Source organism: Gavialis gangeticus, unplaced genomic scaffold, assembly GCF_001723915.1.
Source record: "Gavialis gangeticus isolate Ggan-Ray unplaced genomic scaffold, GavGan_comp1, whole genome shotgun sequence".
NCBI classification, from domain to species: domain Eukaryota; kingdom Metazoa; phylum Chordata; order Crocodylia; family Gavialidae; genus Gavialis; species Gavialis gangeticus.
In genome coordinates, this window is record NW_017728992.1 from 46,717,282 (window position 1) to 46,736,383 (window position 19,102).

The 19,102-nt window shown below is 40.6% G+C and overlaps 1 protein-coding gene across 3 annotated transcripts in view; it reads left to right on the top strand.

The window, feature by feature from the left end:
• Nucleotides 1-19,102, top strand: part of EXOC2 (exocyst complex component 2) — a 277,754-nt gene that overhangs the window by 145,475 nt on the left and 113,177 nt on the right. For all 3 annotated transcript variants that reach the window (XM_019521894.1, XM_019521902.1, XM_019521912.1), the window contains exons 13-17: nucleotides 3,325-3,449; nucleotides 7,134-7,202; nucleotides 9,932-10,089; nucleotides 12,196-12,317; nucleotides 17,438-17,499. In XM_019521894.1, the coding sequence (XP_019377439.1) occupies nucleotides 3,325-3,449; nucleotides 7,134-7,202; nucleotides 9,932-10,089; nucleotides 12,196-12,317; nucleotides 17,438-17,499 (536 nt within the window). The remainder of the gene's footprint in view (nucleotides 1-3,324; nucleotides 3,450-7,133; nucleotides 7,203-9,931; nucleotides 10,090-12,195; nucleotides 12,318-17,437; nucleotides 17,500-19,102) is intronic.

Here is a 19,102-nt window from a genome sequence, read left to right on the forward strand (position 1 = left end):
GTACAACATTAATTTGCTTAGTTAAGACAGTTTGTTGAAAGCTTCATGTTGTTCCTTGTAATTTCCCATTTCTCCACTCCCATCCTCTACCTGAATTTTTTTTCTTAACATCTGGAAGGAGGTTTTGCATTTTTTTCACACTCTCCAAAAGACACATACTTCAGTTAAATTCTCATACACATCACCCTGATTGGGATCAGCTTTGTTAACAAGTTTTTTTTCCTGGGAAGGGAAATGGCGTGGTTGTTGGTAGAAGTGCATCAATACATCAGCTCATATTGTATCAGCACTGGTGAAAGGAAAAGTGACATTAACAGCGATTGGCTTTTTTTGGCTGATGTAACCAGTAATGTCACTGATAAATGCCCCATGTGTGGGCGCAGCCGCAGTATGCACGTGGCCAAGAATGCAGCCTGGCAGCTTGGAGAGCATCGTCCAGCTGATAAGTCTGTTGGCAGGAGCGGGGGGGAAAGGGGCATGGAGGATTTGCAAATTGAGGCCCCCACAGTGAGGGAAGGAATGGGGCTGGGGCTGGCATTCCGCAGCTGGGGCAGTGCACAGCATGAAGCTGCAAGAGGCTTATCCAGAGGGTGCGGGGAGGTTGGTTCCTGACACTGTGCGCACCCCAAGGGAGGCATGGGGGGCGTGTCCCCTTGGATCTGTGTGTGGGACAAGGGTGAGCTGTTGCTGTGGGCTGGGGCCAGGGGCTTCTCCCAGCAGGAGGCCTGAGTTGGGGCTGCGCTGGGAGGAAGGCTACAAGGTGGGCTGTGGTCACCCCAGAATTTGCTGTAGCTGCTCCTCCCTATACCCCCCCAGTGCTGCTACCTCCTGCCCCGAGTGCAGCCCCAGTCCCTGCTGGGAACAGCCTGGCACCACCCCCAGCCCTGAGCATACAGCAGCAGCCCACTCTCACCCCACACACAGATCCAGAGAGCACCCGCCCTCCGTGTCTCCCCTGGGGTATGCATAGTTCTGGGAGCTGCCTCCCTTCCACACCCCCCCACACAAGCCACTTGCAGCTCCATCTTGTACCTGCCCCAGCCCCATTCCTTCCCCCACTGCAGGGGCCTTGGTCTGCCCCCATGCCCCTTTCCTCTGCCCCACCCCTTACCCCCTGCAGACTTACCAGCTGGACACTGTTCTCCAAGCTGCAGGGCTCTGTATCAGCAATTGGATTGGATTCGGCCAACATGGGTCGGTAATAATTAGCCATTGGTATCAGCCTAAAAAATCTTTGTCAATGCACCCTAGTTGTTAGCTGTCCATCACTCAGTTTCTGGCTAAGGGTCTTTTGTTTTACTCTGCCTGTCACCAGTTGCAGGAACATAAATATTTGCATCTAGGTGGCTGTCATAAAGCAAGGTGACATAGGAACTACCATAGCCAGCAATCAGAGTGGCTTAGAAACACAATTTCCTGCCCTATTCTGGCTGTCCAGTAAGGAGTTTCTACTTGCAACATGACAGAATGATCTCTCTACTACAGATGAGATCTTCAAAGTACCTTGACTGTAAGGCCAGACTATGCTGGTTGTTTAAAAAGTAAATAAAAAAAAATGTAAAGTTGCCTCACTGCATCAAGGGCTCCTTATCTGCAGACCCCAGTTCAAGTGCTTTTTTACTGTAGGATGAGAACTTCCTGCTTCAAGGAGAGAAGAATCAAATATGCATTAAATGTTGGCTGTCTAAACGTAGTTTATGGTATAACAGTTGTGTGTATGCTGGCTCCTGTGGCAAAGTTTAACGTCAAGACCTTTGTTACCACTTAGTTGTGCTAAGGTAGTTCTCTAAACAATGTTAAATTTTCACTGGGTTCTCTATTTAAGTACTCCCTAGCCGCTGCATTGTTACTGCAGAGAAGAAAGCACCCTCTGTAGGCAGTATCTCTGTACCTTATCAGTAGAAAGGGAAATTCAGAGGGAATGAGAGGGAGATCAAATGCATTTTGAGGCCAATAGTTGATCCATATCGCCAAAAATAGAAGAAACTCAGCTGTTCCAGAAAGCCTTATGACTGATTGTTAACATGTGTAAGTAATTGCTGGGGCTTTGGGACAGCAAACTAATTGCCAGAGTTACACCCATTTGTCCAATTTGGGGACTTCCTAAGATAGATGACCAGTATTTTTAAAAAAGTTAAGAATAAATACAGTACCTCATGCCAGCATGGTGAAATTCATTACTGTAATTTGTAAAAGATCTCAGGTTATCAGGAAGAATACTTTTTTCCCATTATAATCAGTTTGTTTCATAGAATCATAGAAAATTATGGTTGGAAGGGACCTCCAGAAGATCATCCAGTCCAACCCCCTGCTCAGAACTGGGCCACCCCCAGCTGTATCATCCCAGCTAAGCATCTTTGATACCCCCAACTATATCATCCCAGCATCTGTCTAACCAGGTCTTAAAACCCTCTAAGGATGGTGATTCCTCAGCGTCTTTGGGGAGCCTGTTCCACTGCTTGACCACTCTTCTAGTGAGAGAGTTTTTCCTAGCATCTAACCTAAACATCCCTTGTTAAGTGTTTTTGACTTTTCTGATAACAGCATTAACTGGAATCAAATTCTTGACCTGAAAATTAACATGCTTTAGTAAAAAGTATTTGTGCGAAACAGTTTACTGAAAATCCAAGTCCTCCTTCCTGTAACTGAAGTTGTGAAAACCGGATCAAAAGGTCATCAGGAAAAGGAGAAACATGGGTGTAGACAGATGGTTCCCAAGTTGCTTTCCCTTTCCACAGCTGTCTGTCAGCCCTCATCCCATGTTTCCTCTTGTACCTGAACAATTACCTCTTCTCTTTTGTTGCCGAAGTGTTGACTAGCTTCTCATGATGTAGGGCTAGCCAAAATGCCATTGTTTCTATGGAGCTCTGTGCAACTCTTCCTCCTGTCGTTAGGTAAGAAACACTGTACTTAATTTATAAGAGAGTTTTGCATTTCTAATGGTGTTATCTGATGTACTAACATCAATGAGTTTTGTGTCCTAAATGTAACATTAGTATCACTGTAATTTGTCACAGAAGAAAACTGGGGCTTTTCTAATTAAGTGAAGCATAGAGAAGAGGTTAACAGCTTATCCAGGACACACAGTGGAAGTCTGTGGATAAACTGGGGACAAAAAAATCTTGTGCCTCCAAATTCCATTTTTATCTTTAGAAGATAATTCTACGGGCCTCCTTTGCATGTCTACAGGGTGTATACCATAAGGATCAAGCTGTAAAATTTTGCAAGTTAGGCCCAAAAGGTTTATTGAATCACAGCAACAAATTAAAAAAAAAAATCTCTATCACTTCAAAGCTCTTTATTTATTCTTTCTTTTTCCCTTAGCTTGGCGATATAAAGTTCCTCAACAAGTTGCATTTGTTGAAAAGTTGACAAAACTTGTTGTAAGTCAGCTCCCCAACTTCTGGAAGCTCTGGATTTCTTATGTGAATGGAAGTCTTTTCAGTGAGGTATGGAATAATGCATATAAATGACTTTGAAATGACTGTTAAGCAAAGCTCCATAGACATTGTGTATTTTGGAATGGAGTTGGAACTGAAAGAATATAGTATCTCAGTGATAGAAAACATTTGACTATCTTTTTACAGTTTGGGGATCATAGAAATGTGAAGGACAGTCTAAGCAATTATATAATTAATGACTATTGATTACTTTGGATTGAAGAAATAGCACCACTTAGTACTGTTCTCAATAAAGTATTTTACCCACCCCTGTTATTTCATAAATCTCTCTCACTCACACTATCTCACACACCACCCAGCATGCACACTTCATGCAGCATATGGGACTGGTCCAGGGCATGCGCTGCTTGCGGTGCTTAGAGCCAGTCTGGACTGCATATTGCGTGTCGTATTTGCACCAGATCAGCCCTGCATTCTAGATCCAGAGCCAGTCTGGTTGGGGCTCATGGACTGGTTCTGCTCACTGAAGCCAGCATGTGGGGTATATGTTGAACGTATGGCTCATGTCGATGCTGCATGCTGACTCTGGCATGTGATGCCAGTCTGTGGGCCCACTCTGTCCTGTGCATTGGCCCTGCACCCCTCACCTTGCCTGTGGGGCTGGATGTGTTTAGTGCCTCTGCTGTATACCATCATAATCATTGCAACTAGAGACTTCAGCCATTGCTTTTGTTTTATATAATTAGTTACTCACCAGGTCCCATATGATGTATTTGACAGAAAGGGGTAGGCAGCAGATGGTCTTGCCTTCCATCTGCTTTTCTAGTAGCAGGATCTTAGATAAGAGGCATCCCCAAAAAAGTATAATTTCATGTCAGGTGAGGGTTTAGTGCCTTCTATCTCTAGGTCACCAGTTCATATACGATTTTGGTTACTAGTGATGAGTTCTTACCCACCTGTCTGAAGGCTTATTTCAATCCAGTTCCTAAAGAGCATTCTTCCATGTGACAGCTGCAGCCAAAGAGAGTGCTGCCTCTCTGCAGCTTCAGCAGAAGATTGAAGCAAATGCACGTAGGGAAAGAATTCTGTGGGTATTAAGGCTGAAGCACTGTGCTGAATCGTTAGGGAAGCTTATTCTACTGCTTTTCCTGTTCTCTGGCTAATAAAATTATTGTTTTTTCTATGTTAGCTTTATTGCCCATGTTTTATAAACATTAAACTTGTATATTGATTTGATGACAGAGAATATTTAAAGCTGTAGAATTTTAACAGTTCAAAACATTGAACAAGTCCCTTCTGGCCCCTGTGAAACTAATCTATTTTGTCAACCCTGTTTGAAAAGTACTTAAACCAGTGCAAAAATGGCATTGCATTTAACAGTGCCTCACAATGAATCACTTGGAACAGGACTGAAGCTTTTCAGCTCTTGTCAACCCAAGTGGTGATTCCTTTCAAAATGGTGCTTTGCTTCATGAAAGATGAGAAATTATAATTTGAAAATCAGTATCATCATGGCTACCAAATCACTCTTCTGTTTCTTGGGAGTTGAGGTGGTAAAGTCCAAATCCAAAGTGTAAGTTACTGGGTTTTTTTGTTTGCAGATATATAGTCAAAGAGCAATTTTATAAGAAACCAAAAAAGCATGTCTACATCTCTAAACAAAGCTGAGCAGTTCTGCTTTTGAGATTTAAATACAAGAGAAAATGCCTAATTTCATACAGTATCTGACCAGAACATTTTTTCCCTATCAAAAAGATAGGAGGTATTTGCACTTTAAGGTAATAAGCTGTTTCTTATACTCAGATTTTGGCATGGAATTTTGTCCTTATTTGCTTGCCTTTTTTGCTCATAAGTAAGAGTTGGTAAAAATGTAAAGTTTAAATCTTGCTCCCTCCTAATTGCCACTAGTTATCTGAAAAGTAATAGGATGTGGGTCAGTATAGCATATGAAACCACCCCAGGAGGACTGGGGAACTTTTAGCACAGGAGCCCCATCCTATATGTACACACAGTATAATTTTTTCCATAGAAAACTGTACAGCTGTAATGGTCTTGGAATACATTTCTTTCCATATTTCTTCATTTTTGGGTTGACATTTTGGAAGATATGGTGTTCATAATCAAAGCATGAGCAAGCAAGCGCACAATGTAAAAAATACCCATTTGAATGAAGTTCAGAAGCCTGGAAGAGAAGAGCACTAATACAAAGGCAAAAAAACCCAGTGATTAAATAATAAGCTCGGTTTATGTTCTGTTGTACAAGTTATCTCTTGTGAAAGTTTAACAGTACATCCTACTATATTGTCAGTTGAAGATTTACGTGATATTTCCAACAGCTAAAAAGCTTACTGTTCTGTGAACTGCTGAGATCTTTGTAAAGAACATATGTGACTACTAACCGTTGGTCTTACCACAGTTTAGTTTTGGTCTGTCTGTGCAGGAAAGGGTTAAGATTTTTATTCAACGAAATTGTTGGTGCTGGGGAGAGAGGATATCTAAGGTTATAAATATTTTTGTTTTGTTTTAAGTCAGCCACCAAAATGCTCAGTTGAGAAGCATTTTGAAACATACCTGGAATATACAGGAATGTATTGGTTGTTGTTATTGTTTTCTTAACAAAAGCATAAAAAAGGAACAGTGACTGTCATACTTCTTGATTAATAAGTAAGCATTGATCTGCTCTAATGTTGGATGTACTTCAGCATGATTAAGGTTTCTGTTTTCCTTAAAGGTTATAAAGTGGTTCTAATTAAAATCTGTTTTCAGTTTTTAATGTCTTTGTAATATTATGGTAACTGCAAACTTCCTTCAGGTTTTACATGCCTTAAAAATAACCTAAAGAAATTATGACAAATGATGAATTTGAAAACAAACATTATTTAGTGACTCAAAAATAACTATTCTTTGAGGGCTGTTTGAGTGTTTTCTACCTGTCCCCCTTCTCCCCCACCCAACAACAATTCTGCTATCATATCTTTTGTCCGGTAGGTGTCTCTATACATACATTAAACTTACAAAGCTCTTAGCTGCAAAATCATGCAAACTGATTTTAACTTAGTTGTTTCAGTAGTTCTTTTTTATGCCGTTTCCTTTGTTTACCTGCAAGCTTAATCTAGAAATATAATTACAACTTGAATCTCAAAATTAACAGGAAGAACATTAGTCAAAATGTGGGTTTTTTTCCCCCCTTTACATAACTTGTTACATTATCCACTCTAGGGCAAATATCCTTTTTGTGTTTCCAAAATTTCTTGAATGTAATCTGTCCAAGGGAGATATGCTGATGAATCTGCTCATTAATTTCAATTCATGCACATCTCAAACTGGGAACTTGACGAACACATTCATGCAAACATACTGCAGCATTGGGCCACGTAGTGTAGCATCTTTGTTTTAAAACTTGTATATAAGTGCTGAATCATAATAGGAAGATACTGTTTAACATCAATGCAGCTTGTTCTTCTTGCATTACTATTTTACTTGCCCCTTTATTTTGGCTCTTTATTAAACATTGTGCTCCACATTTTAATATTAGCAGGTTGAGAGGTACTGTAAATAACATTTGATGTGTGTAGACGTTGCTTGTAGAAGTGACTTGCATTTTTTGCCAGTGATTTTTTTTTTCCATTCAGTTTGATTCACCTTTTCTTGAATTAATTTAAATTGTTGTGACCAGATATTTATAGCTTTAGAATTGTGTTCCTCTCTCCCCCCCCCCTCTTTTTTTACAAGACTGCTGAGAAGTCTGGCCAAATGGAAAGATCAAAAAAGAACGCTAGACAAAAGCAAAATGATTTCAAGGTAAGCTGTTTACAAATGTATGATGAAGAAACACTCAAAGAACACAAGACCCCCTAAAAGGCCAAATACCAACCTCTAAAAAAAACAAAACAGGCCTCTAAGCTATCTCAGCTTGGGTATCCAAAATCTCTACTCCAGTGATTCTCAAAGTTTGTATAGACTCAGGGAACTCATAGGTAGTCTCAAGGCACCTCTCAGAAAATACCAGCTCTTAGCTTTCACTTGTATGACTGTTGGAAAAAAAATAGAGCAATTCTTCTGTTGCAGAGAACTCAGACCACAAGGGCATATGTTTTTGACACTGGATTGCAATTCAAAATCTCTGGATTTATCTTGTGAATCTTGTGTCGTGGTAATCTTATGTGAGATCCTTAAAAGGATCTTGCATCATCCTGGTTACGAATCACTGCTTTAGTCACTTTTCAAAGAGCATAAGAACTGCCATTTACTGGGTCAGACCACAGGTCCATCTGGTCCAGTATCCTGTGTCACAGTGACAGAGTGGATGCTGAAAGAAAGAGTGAACTGGGTATGATCACGGTTTTTTTCTGCTCTTCCTCTCTCACTTGCAGCTTCTAGCATTTAAGGTCTAGGAAGTTCTAATTCAGAGGCTATACCCCTCGCTCCGATGCTCAGTAGCTACTAATGCCCCTTTCCTCCAGGAATTTGACCAATCCCTTTTTGAATCTGGCTAAATTATCAGCTTCCACATCAGCTAGTAACTGTGAGTTCCACATTTTAATGACACGCTGTGTGAAAAAACTTCCTTTTGTCAGTTAAACTTACCACCTACTAGTTTTATTTTATGACACCTAGTATTTGTATCATGTGAGAGAGTAAGTAATAAATCCCTGTTTACTTTCTTTTCACCCTTTACTATTTTGTAAGTCCTTATCATGTCCCACCTCAAGTGTCTGCTTTCTTAACTGAATAGGCCTAGCCTCTTTAGTCTCTCCTCGTATAGAAGCCCTTCCATACTGCTAATCATCCTCATTGCCTTTCTCTGTACTTTCTCTTAGTTCTCCTATATCCTTCTTTAAGTGTAGGGACCAGAACTGAGCACAATATTTAAGGTGTGGACACACGGCATAATGATACTTTGTTTGGTTTACGATTTCTTTCTTAATAATCCCTAACATTTTGTTTGCCTTTTTGATGGGTTTTCTGTACTGAGCTGAGGTTTTCATGAACTGTCCACAATGGCTCCAGGATCGCTTTCCTGTGTGGTAACAGCTAATGTGTATAATCCATCATAGTGATGCCAGCAATCTTTCCTGCCCAAGTGCAGGAGGGCCGGACCCAATGATCTGTAAGGTTCCTTCCAGCCCCTAATAACTATGAAACTATAGTGTAGGTATAGTTTAGATTATTTTTGCCCATGTGCATCACTTTACACTTATCTACACTGAATTGCATTTGCCATTTAGTTCACTGTTTACTCAACCGTGCCAGGTCCTTCTGTAGTTCCTCACGGTTTTCCTTGGTTTTTACCACTTTGCCTAATTTTGTGTCATCCACAAATTTTGCCACCTTGCTACTCATCTTTTCCAGAGCATTTATGAATATGTTAAATGGCACTGGTCCGAACCCAGATCCCTGGGGAACCCTGCTGTTTACTTCTTCCCATCCTGAAAACTGACCATTTATACTCCCTCTTTGCTTTCAATGTTGGAGCCAATTTCTGATTCATTAGTGGACATTTCCCAGTAATCGCACTACTACCTAACTTTGTTAAGGCCTCTGATGGGGAATCAGAATATAAAAATTCTTTGTTTATAATTATTGTTTCTACCAGTCTTCCAGGAACAGAAGTTAGACTCACTGGTCTGCATGTCTCTGTGTCCCATTTTGGGTGTTTTTTAAATATGGAAGTCATATGGACAACCCTGCAGTCCTCTGGTACCAAGGCTGTTTTTAGTGATAGGTTGAATACTGTAGTTAGGAGTTTGGCAATTTCCAGTCCGAGCTCCTTCGGGATCCTGGGGTGAATGCCATCAGATCCTGGTGATTTGCTACCATTTAGTTTATCAATTTCCTGTATGACCTCATCTACTGAAACCTCAGTTTGGGTCAGCTCCTCTGACTTGTCTCTAGCAAGGAGTGAATCTAGTGATGGAACTTCCCTAACATCTTCCGCAGTGAAGACAGATGTAAAGAATATATTTAGTTTCTCAGCAGTGGCCATGTCACTCTTTAGCACCAGTTTTACACCCTGATCATCCAAAGGCCAAAAAGTTTCTTTCATACCTGCTGTGAAGGAGACCTACAGCCTAAGTAATAAGAGAGAGATTGTGTACTGACAGGTATACCTGCTCATAGATCTTTTGCTGTTTAAGAATCCCACTATTGCATTTGAAAGCTCTGTAAATTACTTTTGCATTGTTGTGGTTTCTGAAGCTTGGACCTCACCAAACCATCTCTCTCTCTTAAAACATTTTTATTCTTTGTTTTTTGTTCAAAGGATATTTGACAGTAGCCTCTACCAGCAAGATACTTTATTACCATCCCTTTTATAATTTGGACCCCCTTGCTTTTGTTCGTGGTAGACTCCATCACTTTAACATAAAATACTTTTTGTTTTATATTTGTTTTGATTATATAGGGACACCACAATTGTACAGTTCTAAGTTAAAATATATTCTTTTTGAATAAATATGCAACAAATATACAACTGTTTAAAAACCATGGTACGTGTTTAAACCTTTTTGCGGTGTTCTTTTATGTTACAGAAAATGATCCAGGAGGTGATGCAGTCCTTGGTAAAACTGATTCGGGGAGCTTTGCTACCTTTCAGCCTCAGAGAAGGAGAGTTGAGACAGTATGGTGGTTGGGAGATGAAGTCTGAACTCTCTGGACAGTGGTTAACACATGTTATCCAGACTGTAAGGCAAGTGGAGCTATTGGTTTGTATGCTGGCATGAATTTTTGGTGTATAAGGTATCAGCCAAACTATGCTTTTTATTTTATAATATACATTAAAAAGATGTTAGAATGTAAAAGTTAGGAAGTGCTTGAATTAAAGTTACCTCTGCAGGTGTAATTCATCCCTCTCTGTGCATATGCATTATGATGTAGTCTTTAATAACATGATCACAATCCTGCTTTTCCACAGAGCTCTTGTTTCATTCAGTGCACTTGCTCAATAGTTCACGTTCTCCTTGGCATTGAATGTGTGGCTTCTTGCCTTATTTACTGCACACCATTCACACCACACTTTGAATACACAATTAATTTCCTCATGAGGTTTTCTCTGGTACATTTCACTGTAGTATCTGAGGAATTTCATTAAACATTAGTGAATTCATCTTCACAACACTTTTGTGAGTGGAGGGTATGAGCTCCCCCCACATTTCACAGATGTATCTGAAACACTGAGCAATTAAAGTTAGAAGCTGCCACATTTGGGGTTTCTTATCTGAGATACCTCTACTTCAGGAGTGTGTAGCATTATGAAGCACTTCATATGTTCAAAGTAAAACTTCGTTTATTTCAGTTGTTACACCAGTGAATGCTTAGCACTTCTGCGATTGAGATTCCAGAGTAGCAACTTAGGGTGCCCATGCAATGAGGAACATACAAATAGTGAACGCATGTGAACAGTTTTGTGTAAGGGACTTGCCCAGTATCATACAGCAACTCTTCTAAACCCAGACTAAAATTTAGTTCCCCAGGACACTATCCAACTGCATCAGCAATGTAAATTTAATTTCTGCTTGAAATTTCCTACTGTGTTTATGACACAACTTCCAACTTTTAAAAACAGACAAGGCAGGGATCCTATGACAACACTTTCCTTTTTTACAACGGTGCAATTTATTCCCCCAACATAGTCTATCCAACGGAAAGAGTTGGGCAGACTTAGCTGAAGCAGTGCTAGCAGTTATGCCAACTATTAGTTACTGTTTATAGTACAGTGACCTGGAAGTTCCTGGGCAGGATAAAGATCCTTTTGAGCTGTGGATGATAGAAATGCATGGTCTTTGGTCTTATTTGCATTGTAATAAACTAGACCTGACTTGGCAGCTGCAGATCTCAAAGCGCTTTACAAGGGTTGACCCAGGAAAGATGGTGAGAAATGGATTCAGTCGAGTATAGCATGTTTCATAACTGCAGTGGAGTTAGTCCTAATTAGTGTGGCCCTGTAGCATTTTACTATTTTTCCCTAGTAACCCTGGATCTTTCATGGTACAGGATAGATGGTTCTGGGGATGAATTATAGCTTTTAGTGTAGTTGTAGAGGTTGCAAGATGTCTTTTGGGTGTGTGGTAAATATCTTACTTGATTATCTTCTGGTCACATCATGTACAAAAGTACATATGTATCAAATACTATAAAGACATAAAAAGGACAGGTGTAAAAGACAAAACTGAATACAGTTGGGATGAATCTGTGACAGTGATACAAGTGTGCACACTGGGAATGTTAGATTTGTGCCAGTAAGTATCCTGCTGTTGGCCATTCCCAAAGACTGTTTTGCTGAGAAACAGGACCAGAGAAGGTGGCAACTTTGTAACTCCACAGAAGCTCTTTATGGTGGGCAGAAGTTCATCAAGTGTCAACTCTTGGAACCTTGTTCCTGCAGGCAACAATTTCCAGGACTTGCGTCCTTAAGATCAGAAGTGGAGGAAAGTGGCATTGCCTGTGTTTGTTTTGGTCTCGCCCAAATGCGTGAGCATTACTAAAATGTGAAGAACTCTCCTCTGTACTTCCTTTGTGCCCTTTTTATATAATTTAAGGAGAATTGTAGATGTTGCTCCTTGAAAGGAAGACATTTCTCCTACCCTACAATGAAACTCTATTCCAAGCAGTTAAATGAAACTTGCAGTAAAACTTACCAGTGATAGCCGCTGGATAATCGCAACTTAAAATGCATACTGTTGAAGGAAACATGGCATTCATATGCAAAAGAAACTTCTGATTAACTTGTTTATCTATGTCTTTAAAGAACTGTAGGTGCAAATCTAAGCTTCATTTTATTTTATTCTATTCTCAGGCTTAGTTATGAGTCCCTTACTGCTCTCGAAATACCAAATGATATGCTTCAGATCATCCAAGATCTTATTCTGGACCTTCGTGTGCGTTGCATAATGGTAACCTTACAACACACAGCCGAAGGTAATCAAAAAGGAGCCTGCAGGACTTTTTACTTTTTGTCTAGTAAAAGAGAAAATAAAATGATGGATAAATGAGGGAATGCAAGGAAGCCATAGCCTAGTTAAACCTGACTGCATTTTAATTAAATTATTTTCAGCACCTAACAAGAACATAGCAATGACCTTCCAGGGGTGTAATGAGCAGGGTTTGCATTCTGGGCAAAATATGCAGGGGTGGGGAATTGCTGATGATGATTGTAACTTTGTGGAGGTGTTGGGGGAGGTGGCTTGGGAGTCTTACCTCTGCTGGGGATGACTGTTGCTGCACCATGGTGTTCCCACCCCGGCTGTTGCTCCTACAGCAGCAGTGCAGTGTCTGAGTTCCCAGTTGGTTCTGCAAGAGCAATGCTGTGGGACTTCTACTGTACTTCCCCGGGATGGGAACAATTCTGGCGCTTCTACTAAGTTGGCACCTGGGATGGGTGTCCTGCTCAGCAAACCTTAGTTATGCTACCTGTGACCTCCCTTCTGATTCACCAAATGTCGTTACATGAGATTTATTCTGACAGCTCCTTTTATTATGAGGTTTTTTTTTCCTTTTAACAGACAGTAGTCATTTTATCCACTAATTAACCTCTCATTTTTCTTCCATAAGGCTGACCAAGTCTTAATTCATTTGTACTTTTCCTAACAACATTGTTCATTCATACTAGTACTCATTATTGATATGCCGCTCTGTAGATGCCTGCCAAACATTCAGGTAAAGGTGCTATGGTATTTGAATACAATCCACACAATTATGCATCCTGTCATGCCAGACACGCGTGGCAGGAGGTATGACTGGGATCAAACATCAGATCCCATCACTCCTTGTTGCTGTTTCAAGGGAAGCCTGGGATCTTGATCCTGGGCTACCTCTGCACCAGCAAGTAGCAAGCTCCTGTAGCTGGGAGCCCCCTCAGCATTATGCAGTCCCCAAGGCTGGGAGCCCACAGCTGACAAGGCTTCTAGCAGTGGAGGCACATCATATATATGCTCTTGTGGCAGCGAGTCCCATCAGCTTCAGGCTTCCAGCCTCGCGGGCACACCTGGCCACACATTCAATTAATGGCATGATAGGAAGCAGCTGCAAAGGTATTGCACATTTTTTGTGGAATAATTTTGTGGCTTACTCCTTCTTTTATGACTCCATTCATTGATTTAATGTGTGGCCGGGTTATAACTTAAGACATGATTAACCTGTTAATCATGTGGCAGTAATGTGTGGCAGGAGCCATAGATTATTTTTATCTTAAGTAAGGAATTTAAAAAATTACATGCAACATTCAAGTTGCATTCTTGGCTCTTGTCATTGGTACTCATTCTACATCTCTACAGTTCTTGGAGGTAGGTTAGATTCAGAATTTAAGGCCAGAAGTAATCATCAGATTGATCAAGTAGTCTGACCTCCTGTAGGACAAAAGGTATAAAGTTTTGCCCAGCAGCTTGTTTGATAGGAGCATATCTTCCAGAAAAAATGCAGCCTTTTTATAAGAAGATTTCAGGACAGAGAGAATCCACTATTTCATTTGGTAGTTTCTGTGAAGCATTTATTATCTTCATTGTTAAAAGCTGGTGCCTTTACTTTCTAATTTGAATCGGTCTGACTTGATTTTTCCAGCTATTGGTTCTTGTTATGCCTTATTCTACCACATTAGAACTCCTTTATTACCTAGTGTATTCTTCCTGTGAATATACTTATGCCCGCTAATCACATCTCAATCTTTTTAGATAAACTGAACAGATTGTGCTGCTTCAGTTGTTACTGTAGGGCACTTTTTTGGGCTCTCAAATCAAATTTGTGCTCTATTCACCACCTTTCCCAGTCTTTCAAACTCCTTTTTTCAATGCAGACTCAAACTTTTTGCAATATTCCAGTCTCTGTCTTAACATTGTGAGAGACTGTACAGAGACAAAATCATCACCTACTCACTACCATACTGTTCCAGTTACACATTGACCTTCTTGCCCCTCAAAAAATGCCTATAAAAATTGCAGTCAGTTGCAAAGTTGACCTGTAATTGGAACAATGCAGTAGTGCTGTACAGATTGCATGTCCCTGCTTGCTGGTCCATCCTTAAGCATGCTGAGTGGGGCTATCTGTTCTGCTGCTACCATGCCAAAGTTGATGACCCTACATGGCACTGTAGCAGGGAAGCCCTACCCTTGTTGCTGGAAGAAAGAAAGGGCAGTATTACAGAGGGCTGGCTAGGGAATGCAGCTAATGAAAGCCCTGTTGCTGATTGAGAAAATTGGCAACACTTGGGCCATGTGTTCTCAGGGAATCTGGTCATGTTACTGGATGTAGGAGGAGTCAGGGGGCCATATAAGCCTGAGGCTAGGGCTGGGCCAGATCCTCACAACAGAAGGAGCTCGCAGGAGAACTATACATGGAGATAAGTTATGTGTTTCGATTTTGTTACTTTTTGGGGTTTGTGTTAAATTGTGGTGTTCGGAGCATTTTAAGGCAGGGGAAGAGACTGTGAAGGGGTCTCAAGGGAGGATGCCATTACAGAGAGTACCAGGGAGCTACTCCACAGTTTCAGGATTGCATTCCAAGGGTCCAGCACAGAGAGGTGGGGCTGGGGACCCAGTATGGAGAGAGAGCAAGTGGAAGAGACCAGAGGTGGACACTGGCATCTTGAACTGTGGGGTTTGAGCCTGGTATTTGCAGCCTAGATTGTGGTCCAGGGCATGAGACTGGGACTAGTACCAAAAGAAGGGCCTGAAGGGGTAGATGCCCCAAGAAGTCACCTGAATGGGATGGGCAAAAGGAAAGGCCTTCTCAGGTGCCCTGAAATGCAGACAGCAAGAGAGCCCTGCTTAAGTTCGGGTATGAGAATGGGCTGACTGGCAACCTAACAATGAGCAGAGCGAGGAACCGAAAGCTGAGCTTTGGTTCTCTGTAGGCAGTCTCCCAATAATATTAATGTTAACATCAGAATGGGGCAGGCCAGATATCAATGCCAGATTGCGAAAGCTGGAGTAGGAGAATGGGTGGTGTGTGGCTTCTATGGAGCACTGCAGCTGTCCCTGGAGGTGCATTCTGTTATAGGCACCTTTCAGGGCAGCAGATCAGAAGACCTCATGTTGACTGGCCCTTAAGAATGCTGCATAGATCATCTGTTCTCTCATTGTAGTGACAGGTTCAGCTCACCTGAGGAAATGCCACAGTGGTCAGGTGAACCAGATTGCCAGTGCCCAGCCATTACCAGTATAAGGTTACAGTCAGGATAAGAGTTCAGAAATTAAGAGCCCTGTATCAAGTTGAAGTTTCCATATCCCTGGTTTAGTTGCAAGGAGCTAGGAAGCTTTGGGTCACCAGCTCTGGGACAGGTCACAACTGAAGCCACGGGGCCAGGAAACAACCCATAAGATGAGCTGGCAAGAAACCATATAGAGTTGAATAAACTGCAGAAATGCAGACTTCAAAAATGAGTTTAAAGGGTGTTTTTTCTTTAGGGGGTTTTCTGAAGGTTTATTATTTGAACAAGACCAGCAATCTTTAAAATTTCTAGCACTAAACTAAAAATGAATTTAAACTTAAAGTATTTAAAAAACAATAGTTTTTATTCTTTTAAAGCACAGTTCAACCATCATTTTTTCGTCCTCCACATCCCTCAAAATTAGTAAAATTTAAATTTTGAACCCTTAAAGTCAGGACTGTTTTGATCTATATATCGTATAAAGCTTGAATTGAGAATTTCAGTTCTGGAACTCTAAGTATTTTCCATTTGACTGAATATTATATTTGTCTTAATGTGTTCCATCTGTGAAATTCTGGTGGAAAACAAGCCTTGGACAAAATTCTCTTTATGATACAATGGATGCCTTTTTCATTTACAAAAAGAAGGGGTTTGTTTGGGTTATTTTTTTTTTTATTTTATTTTTTTTTAGCTTATTGTGATATCTTTTTACCAATTGGATTGGACCAATTCCATGTTTGGGAGAGAAGTTTGACAAGCTTTGGGGTGCATGCTACCCTTCCTCAGGTCTCCTTCTCTCCCAGACCTGAAGAAGATACATAAGTATCCTAACAATAACCACTTCTTGATCTTCTGAGTTGACCATTCCTTAATTCATATGGCACATACTTTATTTCATAGTTACGATTTTTAAATCAAAATGACATAGAGCTGCTAGGGCTAATAGTTTGCAAATGTTTGAATTATACTATATCTATACAGTTATTTTAATCATTCAGATATTTAATCCTAAAAAAAGGCTTTTTTGACAAGGACCATGAATAATACTAATTGACAAAATTCATGGACAATAACATTAATTATATTCTTCTTCTTTAATTCTCTGTTGATTGACGACCATGTCAGCCATCCCAGTGTTTTGGCTAGAACTGATATAATCTTAATTACCTGGATTGTTCCACTTATCCTTTTTTAAAGTCACAATATTAATGCCTTCCAGTGTTCTTCATAGATTCCCCGTTGCCATCTCTCATGGCAGCATAGTTGTAGCCTAAAAATATTGATTAGCTTAGTCTACTTCAGAAGTAGATTAAGCCAAACCAAATCCAGGTTTATGTAGAATAATAATTTGTACTTTAAATCCACGTCCTCTCAGTTCCCAGTAGTTTCCTTGCTTGACCAAACCATTAGAAGCTTCTGAGTAGAGGTCTTCTCAGATGTGCTTCAAGACATTCCTTTGCCATAACACCCAGCTCAAGGAAGATAAAACCTTTCAATGTTGTGATCAGGTCAGTGGGCACATGGTTATAACTTGTCATCATGTGTGTGGTCATAAGCTATACATACTTGTTTTGTTGTGCTCCTCCCTACCTTCCTTTCCTTTCCTCTTAGATTATAAGCACCTTAGGGAAAGAGTTCATGTCTTTCATTATGCATTTGAAGAAAGTGGGATTTTATTCAGCTCTGTCCATGTACTGTAAGTTTGTAAGTGAAGCCACCACGAAACTGCATGTTCCATTCTTAGTCATTTGAAAAGTGGCTGAAAACTGAAATCTTATGCTATGATACTTGTATTGCCTGGTCATCACACTCAAGAGTCTGTAGTTTCTGTCTCCTAAAGTTAAAGGATTTTTTTTTTTTTAATTGACGCTTGAAACATTTTTTTTTCTTTTCGCAGATGTAAAGAGGTTAGCTGAAAAGGAAGACTGGGTTGTTGATAATGAAGGTTTAACATCCCTGGTGAGTATACATACCTGTTTGATGGTCACCATTTTTATACATGCAGTATTATGAAAAAATGTGTGTAAGCTTCTTTATACTTCGAAACTTTTTTTCTTTATAAAATATTTGTGCCTGCATGTATATATGTGCATATGCACCCATGTTATAATATGATCCAACATAAACTAGACCGTTAAATCTAGGTGCAGGTGAGAATATATACCTTAATGGAGTTTTTCGTTTAAGACACTTCACTTACTCAAGCATTCTAAACATCATTATCGTTAGAAATCCTGCCTCAAAATAAAAAAAGGAATCTTTTCTCTCCTTTCACTTTGATCTTCTTCTACCCTCCAAGGTTTATTTTTCTTACTTTTGTCAATACAAAAATGGTTTAAAATTTCAGTTGTGAATGAGATTTTTAAGTGTCAAAGGGAGCTGAAATAAAGTAATAACATATGAAGTGTGTCAGGACTTTCGTAGAGGAATAGCACTTAGGTGTAGAGGGACAGTAATAATACCATATGTACAAACAAAAGGGGAACTGCTTTTTCTAGCGATATTCTCTCAACAGTGATGGTTTCCTGTCTTGGAAAAGCAGTACTTTCTTACTTTTAAGGAGATGTAGGAATAAATTTCTGATAAGAGCACAACTTAGTTTCTATAGCTGAATGGTAGTCAGAAGAGGAAAGGCATGCATTTTAGAGGGTAAATGGCTTTTTTCATTTGTACTCAAATTCTCTGTTTTCCATAACCTACCAAGTTGCCATTCATGCAGAGACCTCAGTTCTTTCAAATCGTCTCTGTACCTTCTCTGTCTTGCAACCGCCCACAGGCACCGCTGGCAACGTTGGCAGCGCCTTTTTGCAGGGGGTGCACCACCAACCTCAGGGTGTGCACATGCACCCGTGTGCACCCCCTATGTGTTGCCAGTGTAGTAGCAGTGCAGAAATGAAAATACCCTGTTTCTAATACTCTCCCTCTAAAGAATCTACCACTTGCCACTGTTAGAGACAGAACACTGAGCTAGATGGACCTTTGCCCTGGGCCAGGACAGTATATTTATATTCTTATGTCATGTTCTTAATTAAATTTAACACAGATTTTTATGTTGAAATCATTTTCTACTAGACAGATTGGGCAAGCTGGGCTGAGAGTTAGGGCATGCATATAAATTTGTTCTTTTATGAGCTGCTGTGTACAAGACAGAGTGACACTTCCCCTCTATGGGCACGTCCGCACATGCAGGCAAGTGTGCTTGCAGCAGCTGAAATAGAAGCGGTGCAAATTTGAGCCGGGGCTTTTTGCCTCAGCACATGTGCCCAGGCATCCACTTTGTTGTGTGGCAAATTGTGCCACTTGGGGCAAGATAATTCTGCCTGACTCCTCCTGGATCTGCAGCCAGGGGGAGCTAGAGCCTGGGGCCAGCACCTGTGCTGTCCCCAGCAGTATAAAAAGCTACCTTGTCCTGGCCCCATCAGTACAAAAAGCTGCCTTGGCAAGTAGCTCAAGGCTAATCACTCTCAGGAGCTTCTGGGGCCCAGCCAATTGGTACCTGAGGACACTACCTCTTGTGGCAGCTGGACTGCTGAAGCAGCCCTGAGAGTTCCCTGCACCCTTT